Raw genomic sequence first — 13,050 nt, forward strand, 5'->3', positions numbered from 1 at the left:
GTTCTGTGTGTGTATGTGTGTGTGTGTGCATTTGGGGGATGGGACGTAGGATGTGTCAAAGAGAATATGCGAACCATAGGGCTGTCACGAGGGTCGCTATTCTGTCATTTTCACTTCCTGTCACAAATTCCATTGGCGAGATACAGCTTGCTATTCGCAACTTCGGGTCCCTGATTCTGGCAGATAAAATTTGCTGATTGATGGATATTACGCTCAAAGATTGAACAGGTCTTGGAATGTAAGATTTATTGTCCCCCTTTCCTGACTGGACCGTCATACGCGGAGAACAGCTCGGAGTATCGTCTGATCGGTTCCACCCACCCATACAACCGAGGTAGAGGCTGTGTGTGGTTGTTATTAGAGGGATATTGCGTGTATGGTTGCATCGGATCCTTCGGGCCTGCAGACATTGATCCTATCACACTCAGCGTTATCCCAAGACTCCACCAAGGCTAGGCAGTCATATTGGAAAAACTTAGAACCAACACATGCTGTAACGGTTTCCACGCAGCAATCCCGGTAACCAGGCTCAGCTGGTATTTAGTTACGATTTGGAGTCGCAAGCGTCCTGCCCTTGAATCGGTGGCATTAGATCTGCGTGGTTTCTTTTTTTGGGAACCGCTAGTCTGCCCTGTTGGTATAGACAGTAACATCGGATGGCTGGTCGGGGCCTTCATTGGTTCCTCAGACGACGAACGTTGCCGTATCGGGCCGGTATCAGGGCTCGGACGAATCTCTCCTCCGGGGTAGTCCAACGGTTTGTGCCGCCGCTCTAGACTATCTACAGTCTGCCCTAGACACGTCTGGGTGGGTGCACAGTGCGAAAGCTCATGCGGGTCCATGACAGTACAAATACCTCTAGCGCAGTGAGTTCCAAGCCGGCCGAGAAGCTTGGCGCGGCTTATGGCACCAGTCTGTATGGGAGCCTATCACACACGCGCACACACGCACATAGCCCTGCTGAAGGATCTGGACCCGCCAAATGCTGAACTTGGCTGACGAGGCAAGCCTCGGTCTGCCGTATCGTTGTGAACAGCAGAGGCAGATATGGATGTTGGTCGTGCTAGAGCGGCTCAGATATCATTATCAAGCTGGACCTGGCTCACGGGATGGATTGGCCCCCCTGCTATGGGCAATGGGGACCCATGCAGAAGGGGGAAGGCTATAATCAAGTACACTCAAATAACTACTAGTAGTTGCCAGGGGTGAGCGAGACCTTTTCTGTGACCGGGACATTCTATATGTACACCAAGTCAAGACTGCTCTTCGAGTCTCTGCCGGAAACACCCAATCACGTTTCTTTTTTCTTGTATTAATACAATAGATACACAACATCGGCCATGACGTTCCTGGATGTCGATGCTAGGTCGGAAGACCAGCCTGATGGAAGCACATCCGCCGGCTCGTGGGACCACGTGAGCAACATCAACAATGAGCCGTCCGAGCTGCCCGGTCAGGCCGACTCGCAGGGTCCGGTCCCTGTGGCCATCTGCGGCATGGCCATGAGGCTACCGGGGAATATCTCGTCTGGCGAACAGCTCTGGGATTTCCTTATCAACAAACGTAATGCTCGCGACGTAGTCCCTACCGAGCGATACAACTCTGCAGCGTTTCATGGCGGGCCCGAGGGGCGAAGTCGCCATGGTTATTTTCTGAAGGATGTTGATATTGAGAAGTTCGATGCCTCCCTATTCACCATGACACGGGCTGAGCTGGAGTGGCTGGATCCCCAAGTACGGATATTACTTGAGTTGACAAGGTGCGCGATATAGAACCTGGACCGTTCATCAACTCTTTGTCTAGTGAAATTGCTTAGTGCTAACATCAAAATACAGAGAGTGCTTTGAGAATGCCGGTGAGGTGAGGTGGCGTGGAAGAAAGGACATCGGGTGCTACATTGGCACATGGGGGGAGGACTGGAAGGAACTTCACACAAAAGATACCCAGAGTGCCGAAGACGGCTACAGTGTGACCGGAATCATGGACTTTCAGTTTTCAAATAAGATCTCCCACGAATACGACCTCCAGGGACCCAGGTATGTATTCGCTATCCTTCGCGACACTTACCTACTGTGTGGGTTTGACTTCATGCTGAACTTAACCCAGCTTTGTGGTCAAGTCGGCCTGCTCATCATCTCTCATTGCCCTTCATGAGGCTTTCAGGGCGATACACGCTGGCGATATCAGAGGCGCCCTCGTCGGCGGAGTTAACATGCTCCTGAGCCCGACGCAGACGGCAGGCATGTACAAGGCCGGCGTGCTCAGCCCACGGGACCAGTGCAGGTCCTTCGACGCCTCGGCCGACGGCTACTGCCGCGCAGAGGGCGTCAACATGATCTACATCAAGAGGCTGGACGATGCGCTGAGGGACGGGAACCCCGTCCGAGCTATCATCCGCGGCACAGCGACTAACGCCGATGGAAAGGGCGAGGGTCTCTTTGCCCCGAGCGCCATCGGCCACGAGGCGCTGATACGGTCGTGCTACGAGAGCGCGGGTATCGAAGACCTAGGGAGGACGGCGCATTTCGAATGCCATGGTACGGGGACCAAGGCTGGAGACCCGACCGAGACGACGGCTGTTGCCAACGTTTTTGGGGAGCATGGGGGCATCAGTATTGGTTCAAGCAAGGTACGAAACTCCCCAACAAGACAAAAAGAATTGAAGAGAAAGAGACAAACACTTTGCCTTCGCGAGTGGACAGCGGCGCTGACAAGACCTGATTCTAGCCAAATCTTGGTCATTCCGAAGGTGCCTCCGGTATCACCTCAGTCATCAAGAGCGTATTGGCCCTCGAAAGGCAAACCTTGCTGCCAAATATTCACTTTGAGAATCCGAACCCCAGCAGTGAGTTCCCTCATATTTTCATCATCTCGAGAGTTGCTTGAGAACAGCCTTTCCCAAGTTTCAACCCGCTGACGACAGGTCTCATTCCAGTCCCATGGGAGCGCGGTCTGCATGTGCCTGTGGATGCGACCCCCTTGCCCGAGGACCGTGCCGAACGCATCAGTATCAACGCATTTGGATTGGGCGGCAGCAATGCCCATGTTATTCTTGACTCGGCCCGGTCATTTGGTGTAGGCACACCTGCAGCGGACGAGACAACTGAGGATCAACAAGCTATTGAATCTCAGCCCAGGCTTCTTGTATACACCGCAAACAACGCCGAGTCTGCCAAGACTGGCGCAGAACGGCATGCTCAATTTCTTGCAGACACCCCTGATGCGCTCGCTGACGCGGCCTACACTCTCGCCGTCCGCCGAGAGCATTTGACGTGGAGGACCTTCGCTGTCACCGACGGCTCCCAGGTCCCACAGTTCCTGCCTCCAAGCAAGCTGGCAAATTCAAAGGCGGCTCCAGATGTCACTTTCGTGTTCACGGGCCAGGGGGCCCAGTGGGCAACGATGGGCAGTAAATTGTTGTCTGCATATCCCACGGCCAAGGACGACGTTGCCCTGATGGACAAAGCACTCTCGAAGCTTGAGCCCGGGGTGGCACCAAGCTGGACTATCGCAGGTAAGAAACCCCTTCATTCTCTACCCAGACCTCTTACCTGAGATGCGTGCTGGCTGACATAAAGAATTACGATATCAGAGGAGCTAGGCAAGTCAAAACAGACAAGCCAGGTCGGCAAGGCCGAGTTCTCCCAGCCTCTATGCACCGCCATCCAGATCATCATCGTCAACATCCTTCGAACCTGGGGCGTCGACCCGGCCGCCGTCATCGGCCATTCCAGCGGAGAGATCGCAGCTGCCTATGCGTGTGGGGCACTCACCATTCAAGAGACCATCATCTGCGCCTACACTAGAGGACTGGCCACCAAACACCAGGACAAAGCCGGCGCGATGGCTGCTATTGGCCTCGGCGCGGATGAGGTCAGGCCACTTTTGCCCGAGGGAGTCGTCGTTGCTTGCGAAAACAGCCCAAGCAGCACAACCTTGTCGGGAGACTCAGAGGGGATAGATCGTGTGATTGAGATGCTGAAGAACGATGCTTCCGAGCGTGAGATCTTTGCTAGGCGCTTGCACGTTGACAAGGCCTACCATTCGCGTAAGTCAACAATCAGCGCCCCTTTTTGGGGAATGTAAACGAACAGGGGAGGGAAAAAAATGAGGCTGAGAGCCCTCTTGACTAACGAATTTTTAGACCACATGAAGGAGCCGGGTGTCCTATACGAGCGACTCCTGGCACCTCATATCACCAGCAAGGCGGCTTCAGTCCCCTTCTACTCGACGGTAACGAATCAGGTGATCCACAGCGAAGGCTGCTTGAGTCCTAGCTACTGGCGCTCAAACATGGAGCGCCCGGTACTCTTCAACACAACAATGCAGAAGCTACTCCAGGAGCGCAAGTCATCTGGGAACTGGATCCTTCTCGAGATAGGCCCCCACTCAGCTCTGGCAGGACCCATTCGCCAGATACTGAAGGCGGCACAGACACCAGCGGCTACCTACGTGTCCACCTTGACGCGGGACTCGGACGAGACCCGTGCCATGCTCTCGGCGGCGGGACAGCTTTTTGTCAACGGCGCCGACATTCGCTTTGATGTTATGAACCCATCTGGACGGGTGCGGACCGACCTGCCTAGGTACCCATGGCACAGAGACGCAAGGTACTGGCACGAGAGCCGGTTGTCAAGCGAGTGGCGGAAGCGGCGATTCCCTCACCATGAGTTTCTGGGGTCTCGCGTTCATGACTGTGGTGACCTGGAGCCGGTGTGGAGGAACGTGTTGAAGCTGGGTGATGTTCCCTGGTGTCGTGATCATGGTAGGTCAACAGACCCTTTACTAACAGATCACCATGTCCTATTCCTCCTCACTCACCTGAGCCCTTCCCATCCGGTGTGATCTTAATGTGTACATTCATATATGTGTACGTATGGTAAAAAGTTGTCTAACACTCGATTTACAGTTATTGCCAGAGATATTGTGCTCCCGGCCACGGCGTACCTGGTGATGATCTGTGAAGCAGTCAGGCAGCTGACCGGTTCTGAGGAATACTCGCTGCGGCAGGTCACCATCAGCGCCGCGTGTATACTGCACGAGTCCCAGCCGACCGAGCTTGTGCTGGCAATGAAGCCCGTCAGGGTCACGAACTCACTCACCTCCCCCTCGTGGTACGAATTCACCATTTCGTCGTCGTCGTCTTCCTCCGCTTCCAACAAATCAACGTGGACCAAGCACTGCGCAGGCCAGGTCAGGGCGGGCGCCGACGAGGGCATGAGGCCAGAGCCACACCGCGAGATCTTCGACCTCCCCAGGAAGGTCAACATGGCGAGCTGCTACCAGGCGGTACGGGAGACAGGGCTCAAGTACGGGCCAACGTTCCAGCGGCTCGGTGGAGTGTCAGCGTACCCGGAGAGCGGGCGCATCGTGCGGCGGCTGACCAACGAGGTGCCCGACGTATCGCAGCCGGAGCAGCCTTCGCACTACCACCCCGTCACGCTCGACTTCTGCTTCCAGCTGTTCCAGCTCGCCTCGATGCACGGGCTGGCTCGCAACTGCCGCGCCATGACGGTGCCGACTTACCTGGATGAAATGTACATCAGGCGGCCAACGCCGGACGCACAGCTCGCCGCCGAGGTCACCTCGCGGCTGGACGGCGCAGGCGGCGTGCTCGGCGACTGCGTCGGCGTCGCGGGCAACGGTGAGGTGGTTATGAGGCTTCGTGGCTGCCGCATGACCTCGCTCGACGACAACGGTGAGAAGGCTGGTGTGCAAGACCCGCACGCTGCCGCCCGCGTTGTGTGGCGGCCTGACCTTGACTTCCAGAGCATTGCCGGGCTTGTCTCAACCGAGAACACTACCCGGAGGCCCACCGAGACGTTGCAAAGGCTCACTCTTCTCTGCTGCATCGACGCCCTGGAACGCGCCGGCGCAGGGGCTGGCGTGGACGTCCCAGAGCACCTCGTCAAGCTCCGGGGGTGGCTCGGTGACCGCGTGCGGCTCGCGCAGCAGGGGCAGTATCCGTTCGTCGACGATGCGGCGGAACTCGTGCGACTGCCGGCGGACGAGCGGGCACAACTACTGGACGAGGTGACGGCGCAGCTCGAGGGGTCCCCGGTTGCCGTGGTGGCGACAGCGCTGCGGCGCGTGCTGGGCGCCATCGAGGGCATCTTCAGCGGCGAGGTCAACGCGCTCGACGTGCTCCGGCAGGACGACATCCTGACGCAGGTGTACAACCTGGGCCACAGGTGGGACTTCTCGCGCTTCCTGCGCCTGCTGGGCCACCGCAGGCCGCACCTGCGCGTCCTCGAGATCGGCGCCGGGACTGGTGGGACCACGGAGCTGGTGCTCAAGGGGCTCTTCCCCGACGCTGGCGACCGCATGTTCCAGTCGTACGTGTTCACCGACGTCTCCTCGGGCTTCTTTGGGGCCGCGAGGGAGCGCTTTGGCCACGTGCCGGGCATGGAGTACCTCACGCTGGACATCTCGCGCGACCCGGGCGAGCAGGGCTTTGCGCTCGGGTCGTTCGACCTCGTCGTCGCGGCCAACGTCTTGCACGCCACGCCCAGCCTCTCTGAAACGCTGAAGAACGCGCGCAGACTGCTCCGGCCGGATGGAAAGCTGCTGTTGCAGGAAATGTGGACCGAGAGCAAGGCTATGAACTTTGTCATGGTGAGTACGGAGAGAGAAAGTGGACATTTTACTCTATACTATGTACGCAATAGCTGACACCATTCTTCAAACAGGGTACCCTGCCGGGCTGGTGGCTCGGTACTGAAGACGGAAGGGCGCAAGAGCCTTATGTAGATCCCGAGCGATGGGCCCTCGAGCTCTCCAAGGCGGGTTTCTCCAAGCCAGAAGCGGTGGTCCCCGACGACGAGCTGCCCTTCCAGGACGAGGTCGTCATCATCGCGTCTCCAGCTGTCGAGAGGAGCACGACCAACACCGTCTCGCTGCTCTCCGGACAGCCAGACGGAAGTGTCGCCACAACAATCTCCGCAGCCCTACAGAAGCGAGGCATGACGGTGGACATTGTCTCTGTGCGCGACGAACCGAAGCAGGCGGTCATATCTATCCTCGACCTGGAGGGTAGCTCGTTCCTGAACGGCATCGCAGGCAAGGACTACGAGCAACTGAGGGACTTCATGATCAAGACGGGCACCAAGGACGGCATCCTCTGGCTGACACGGCCCTGCCAGCTCGGGTGCTCCGACCCACGGTACGGCTCCATCATAGGGCTGGCGCGCGTGCTGCGCAACGAGCAAAAGATCAACATCGCCACGTTGGAAATGGATGAGTTCACCAGCGAGGGCTCAATGGACGCCGTCTTTGGCGTCTTCCAGCGCAGCCGCAACCAGCCTGCCACAAGCGATGACGACGTCAATCCCGACAGCGAGTGCTCGTGGAGCGGGGGCTCACTATACATCCCGCGTTTCCACTGGTTCTCAATATCCAAGGAGCTGGCCGAGAGAGATTCCAACTGCTCAGTGGGGATCAAGAAGCTCGAGATAGGCAAGAGGGGCTCCCTTCAGACCCTGGAGTGGAGGGATGCGCCACCGTTGGCGCAGCCTGACTCTGGAGAGGTGCTGGTGGAAACTCGTGCCGTGGGCATGAACTTCAAGGTACGTCTGTTCTGTCGAAAAAAAAACCCTAGAGGCTTTTCTTGGTTCTGGTGTTTGTTAATCTCCTAAAATTTAATGCTAATGCCTCATATCAGGATGTGCTGATCGCCATGGGCATCGTCGACGGGAACGAAGAAGGCGCCAGCGGCCTCGGCGTCGAATGCTCCGGGGTCGTCACAAGGTTAGGTCCAGACGTCGTCGACCTCCAGGTGGGAGACCGGGTTGCCGTCATCGCCACCAGCTCCTATTCGACTGTTCTCAAGACCCCAGCGGACATGTGTGTCAAGATCCCAGACGGCCTCAGCTTCGAGGAGGCGGCCACGATGCCAAGCGTCTTCGGAACCGTCATCTATGGGCTGCTTCATCTGGCAAATTTGGAAGCAGGACAGGTAAGCAATATCCAAGGAAGAGGAGGTTTTACCAGTGCTTCCACCCTTCGATTGTATCTCAACAAGAGTGGTGCTAACCCAGGACCGACAGACCGTCTTGATACACTCGGCGTGCGGCGGCATCGGCATCGCGGCAATACAGATCTGTCGAGTGGTCGGTGCCGAAGTCTTTGTTACTGTAGGGACCGACGAGAAGGTTGAGTATCTCATGGAGACATTTGAAATCCCGCGGGACCGCATATTCAACTCGAGGAACTCGGAGTTCCTGCCGGGAATTCTGCGTGAGACGGCCGGGAAAGGCGTTGATGTCGTGCTCAACTCCCTATCCGGGGAGCTTCTCCATGCTTCGGTATGTTTGCCTTCAGCTATCCTGGCCCCATGAACCTCCTCCATCTCCCCAAGTGACCCAACTGCCCCCACACAGCTATACCAGACGTGGATCAGAGCAATTACTAACCCAAAACCTTTCTCTCTCCAGTGGAAATGTGTAGCCGAGTTTGGATGCATGATCGAGCTGGGTAAGCGTGACTTCATGGGGCAGGGGCGCCTGGCCATGGAGGTCTTCGAGGAGAATCGGTCCTTCTTCGGGGTGCACATGATACCGCTCTGCAAGCGACGCCCGCGTCTGATGCGCAGAGTTCTGGAGAGGATGATGGACCTGTACCGCTTCGGCTCAATCAGGCCGATTCAGCCCATGCAGGTCTTTGACGGCGCCAACATCCAGGAGGCGTTCCGGTTCATGCAGAAGGGGAAGCACATGGGTAAGCTAGTGGTACGCATGCCCGAGAATACTTCACTGCTGCACACTGCTCCGGCTCACGTTGGGCTCTCGCTACGGCCCGACGCCTCCTACCTCCTGATCGGTGGGCTCGGCGGGCTGGGCCGGGCCATATCGACGTGGATGGCCGAGCGCGGGGCGAGGAATCTCATCTACCTGTCCCGCAGCGCTGGCAAGGGTGCCGACGACGCGAACCTCGTCGAGGAGCTGGCGGCGATGGGTTGCACGGCGCAACTCGTCCAGGGCAGCGTGACGAGCGAGGAAGACGTCCGGCGGGCTGTGAAGAATGCCCGGCTGCCCATCGCCGGTGTTATACAGATGTCGATGGTCCTGAGGGTACGTATATCCATCATATTGGGGCATTTGGAAAAGTGATGACAAGATTGAAATACTGACAAAACAAATCGAAACAGGATGGCATGTTTGAAAATATGACATACGAGGACTGGACAACAGCAACAGCGCCCAAGATCGACGGAACCTGGAACCTGCACACGGCGCTCGCGGATAACGACCTCGACTTCTTCGTCCTCTTCAGCTCCCTGGCAGGCCTCATCGGCCAGCGCGGCCAAGCCAACTACGCCAGCGCAAACACCTTCCTCGACTCGTTCGTGCAGTTCCGCCACGCTCAGGGCCTCGCAGCCTCGGTCCTGGACCTAGGGCCCGTCGTCGATGTCGGCTACGTCAGCCAGAACGCAAAGGTCATGAACCAGCTGCGCGCCTTCTCCAACCACATCCTGCGCGAGCAGGACGTCATCGACGCCCTCGAGCTGGCCATGAAAAAATCCTCCCCAGCCCTCAGCCGGTGGGAAGAGGAGTCGTCGTCGGAGTCAGGGGGCCCACTCGCCGCGTACGTGAGCGGCGGCCAGGTGGGCCTGGGTCTGCGGACCACGCAGTCACTGTCGGCGACGCACAACAATGTGGCATGGAAGCAGGACCCACGCATGAGCCAGTACAGGAACCTGGCGCTGGCGGGCGACATCCCGGGCACCTCCGCTGGTGGCGGCCAAGCCCAGGCCGCCGACGACGGTGGGCTCAAGTCGTTCCTGGCGGCGGTCGAGTCGGACCCTCACCTCCTGGGACAAGAGGACCGCGTCCTGGAACTGGCGGGCCACATCCAGTCCACGCTGGGCGGCTTCATGATCCGGCCGGCCGAGGAGCTGGACATCCGCGGGGCTATGTCGGCGCTGGGTGTCGACTCGCTCGTGGCTATCGAGCTGCGCAATTGGTTCCGCCGGAGTATGGCGCTTGACGTCAGCGTCCTGGAGATCGTGCAGGCCGAGTCGCTAGAGGGGCTCGCGCGGGTGGCTTCGGAGCGGATGATGGCCAAGCTTGGCGTCGAGATTGTGGCAGGGGAGGAGCCGGTGTTGGTGGAAGGCTGATCGAGAAGACTCCTAGTTGCACTGATTTAAGAATTTGGTACTCGGGATAAGCGCTGCTATTTTTGATTTTGATTTTCTTTTTTTTTTTTGTCTTTGATGTCCGCTTGGCTTTTACTCCTACTGGTCTTACTATTGCCATGATATACCATTATGTATCCGCCGGATATAGCGATTAATCCTAGTTACTGCACTATTACATACATAGACAAGGGTCTTCGTCGTTTCAAAATCATCGTTTTCTGTCTGTGAGTTTCCTTAAAATTTCTCTGCCTCTATAACAAACGTTACTGGGAAAGGCTCAGCGACAACAGGGGGAGAAACCGGCCTTGGGGTTTGGTTAAAGCAAATATTGGCAAAGCCAGCACAAGATTCGATGTCAAATTTGGATGTTGTCTCCAAGGTTCTCGGTTAGAGGGCGCAACAACCCCCTGTGCGTGTACAGAGGTCTCTCTGTCACAGATTGTAGTCTCCAAGATGATCGGCGCAGTGTGCGCCGGAACACAGATTGACAGGTGAGGGGGTATGATTGATTGTATGTCCTGTAATCATGAAATTTGAGACGCAAGCTTAGGGCCATTTTGTTTCTCTTGACACCAATTTGCCTCATATGAACGGCATTTGTCCTTGACAATGGTGCAGTGCCTACATTAGGAAGTCGCGGAAAGTATGCACCAAGTGGTGATGTTCAAATCTGATTGTATTGATCTCTGATTGTCAGACTGTTCTTTGAAAGAGTTTTCATAAAATACTAAAGGCTGATTGTAGTAGTACGGATTTGCTAAGTCCTCTTTTCCCCCCAGGATAGAAGGAGGGGTTGATTCCCAAGGTCGGTGTGAAAATTGTCCTGCCTGTACTATGGTGCCAGTCTCAGTGACTGATATACTATAACAGAATCAGGTCATAGATAATAGACCTTCTTGAATTACCTCAAAAGACATCGAAGAGGATGTTTTATAAATATGCACAACGGGGATTTAAAGAATGTGGATAGTTTTGAAAAGAGATCCGTCGTGTTGTGGTTGCATCGTCAATCCTATGCCAACGCGTTGATAGCACTCAACTTGATCTGGCATGGAGATTAATAGCAATCCAGAAGTAACAAACTATTTAAAAACGACTTATTAATATTGGTGATTTCACTTGGATGGGACTGTGGTGCTCTCACCTCATACCATGAAGGTTGAATTTCTCGTTCCTTCGGAACAATAGGCGAGTCACTCAAATAATGTCAGCGTTACACGGAAGCCAAAACCGGATTGGTTTACGCTTACTCAAGACCGAAGAAGACATCTTGAAGGCCCAAGAAAACTGCTTTCAAGATGGTCCTCCCTAGGGGTAGGAAGTAGACGGAATCGAAATGTTGACGGTCGAACACTGCGAAGCCATGGCACTTCGGAGCTAGCCCTTCTATATACAAGGGTGCCTGTCCGGTGTAATGTGAAATTGTACCGTATAGGACACGGCTCCTTGGATCATGGAAACTCTCATCGTCAAGGAGGGTGTTGTACACCTTGCACTTTACAACAATTCCCTGGATTCTGAGATGTCCTTGAGCGTTGATGTAGATCTTGGCACGGTCGTCGGGCACCATATTATACCCCAGGCTAGGGAACGAGAAGTCTTTCGGGCCGCCCTTTGAGGCCCATGACCAAGACGGTATGTCACTCAGGTCCTCTGACTCCGACGCCGTATCTTCACTGATCCACAGGAGATAATTAGTGAGTTCAGACAAGAACACGCCCCGGTTGTAGGTGTCTCCTGTCTTTTTCTGCAACTCAGTTGCAATCCCCTCCAGAGCCATCAACCGGTCCGAACTGTGAGTGAGCCTCATGCGGGAGAAGTAACATAGTAATGTGCTCCAATCAGGGCGACTCTGGTCACTGACTCTATTGTTTCTCTCGCTGAGTCCGTCTCCATCAAGGATACCAGAGTCATAGCAGAACCATGATGGGCCTCCTGGCATGAAATGCAGTATCCTTCGCGCAAGATAAGATTCTTGAAAGGCCCATCCTCTGGTACGAAGGTGGCCGCGAGACGGTGATCGTTCGTCGCAGGAGAATACACACACTTGGAAAGAGCCGGCCTTTTGGCCGTTGCTTGAGTAAAAGGGGAGGTCCACCGACGAGAGCTCTCTAGGTGTGCTTATAAAGCACCCCTCTCCCGGGTTCATCGCCCCTGTTGCGGCAATAACCAAGCAAGCCATCTGGTAGACAGTGCCCATTTGCCTGGATTCCCGTTCCCAATCCTCTTTATCGCCTTGAATGATGCACAGTCCATCGATCCAAAGGTATCGCATCGAGATCTGACGTGCGATTTGAACTGCGTCTCGAAAGGTCTTGGGCATAGATTCGAGAACTATCCCTGAAAGACGTTGCTCAAGATTAGTCCTGGTTGTGATACAAGTCTGTGTGTCTGCAGGGCCCCAACAGTACGATAGAGCGCAGTAGTTACCGCGTAGTCCTTTTGTCTCTTTGAGGACAATGTCAGTAGCGCCCGGTTGGCCAAGATCTAGCACACGAGTGGGTAGTTCCGGTCCCAGATCCTCGTCAACGAGCGTTCCATCTAGGGCTAGTCTGCAGTTCTCATGGTTCTCACGGCAGGTTTCGAACCAGACTCGGAAGAGTGCAAGAGCCTCTGGGCAATGATCACTGAGCAGCGGTGGATCACAACTAACGGAGCCAGATGTAGCGGCAGGACTGTCTATCAGAGTTTAGGAAGAGGAGGGAAGCTGTTGAATGGTCGGTGTGAATAGTTACCTGGATCAGCCCACAAAGCGGCACGAAATGTGACACCACGGTCGAACAGGTCGCCTCGCGGCCGGATGTGAATATCCATCTCGGTCATAGGGCTCTCCATTAACTTAGGACAAGCCCGTGACAGAAAAGGTCCTTTCTCAGAATTCCTGCTGAAAGACCTCATAGGACTGTCAAGAGCTT

The 13,050-nt window shown here is 55.7% G+C and overlaps 2 protein-coding genes across 2 annotated transcripts; one reads left to right on the top strand and one right to left on the bottom strand.

Moving 5' to 3' along the window:
- Nucleotides 1-1,340: 1,340 nt before the first annotated feature.
- Nucleotides 1,341-10,114, top strand: J7T55_000407 (uncharacterized protein; the record flags this gene model as incomplete). Its single annotated transcript, XM_053132522.1, has 13 exons — nt 1,341-1,759; nt 1,836-2,036; nt 2,107-2,629; nt 2,728-2,845; nt 2,936-3,514; nt 3,593-4,048; nt 4,145-4,765; nt 4,910-6,615; nt 6,690-7,565; nt 7,661-7,954; nt 8,046-8,303; nt 8,433-9,068; nt 9,146-10,114. The coding sequence occupies 13 exons, from the start codon at nt 1,341-1,343 to the stop codon at nt 10,112-10,114; spliced, it is 7,656 nt and encodes a 2,551-aa protein (XP_052989644.1).
- Nucleotides 10,115-11,381: 1,267 nt separating this feature from the next.
- On the bottom strand, nt 11,382-12,970 carry J7T55_000408 (uncharacterized protein; the record flags this gene model as incomplete). Its single annotated transcript, XM_053132523.1, has 3 exons — nt 11,382-12,475; nt 12,566-12,748; nt 12,871-12,970. 3 exons carry the CDS (start codon nt 12,968-12,970, stop codon nt 11,382-11,384), a joined length of 1,377 nt encoding a protein of 458 aa, XP_052989645.1.
- Nucleotides 12,971-13,050: the final 80 nt, after the last annotated feature.

This window comes from Diaporthe amygdali (genome assembly GCF_026229845.1).
Source record: "Diaporthe amygdali strain CAA958 chromosome Unknown NODE_31_length_594919_cov_65_084759, whole genome shotgun sequence".
Taxonomy (NCBI): Eukaryota; Fungi; Ascomycota; class Sordariomycetes; order Diaporthales; family Diaporthaceae; genus Diaporthe; species Diaporthe amygdali.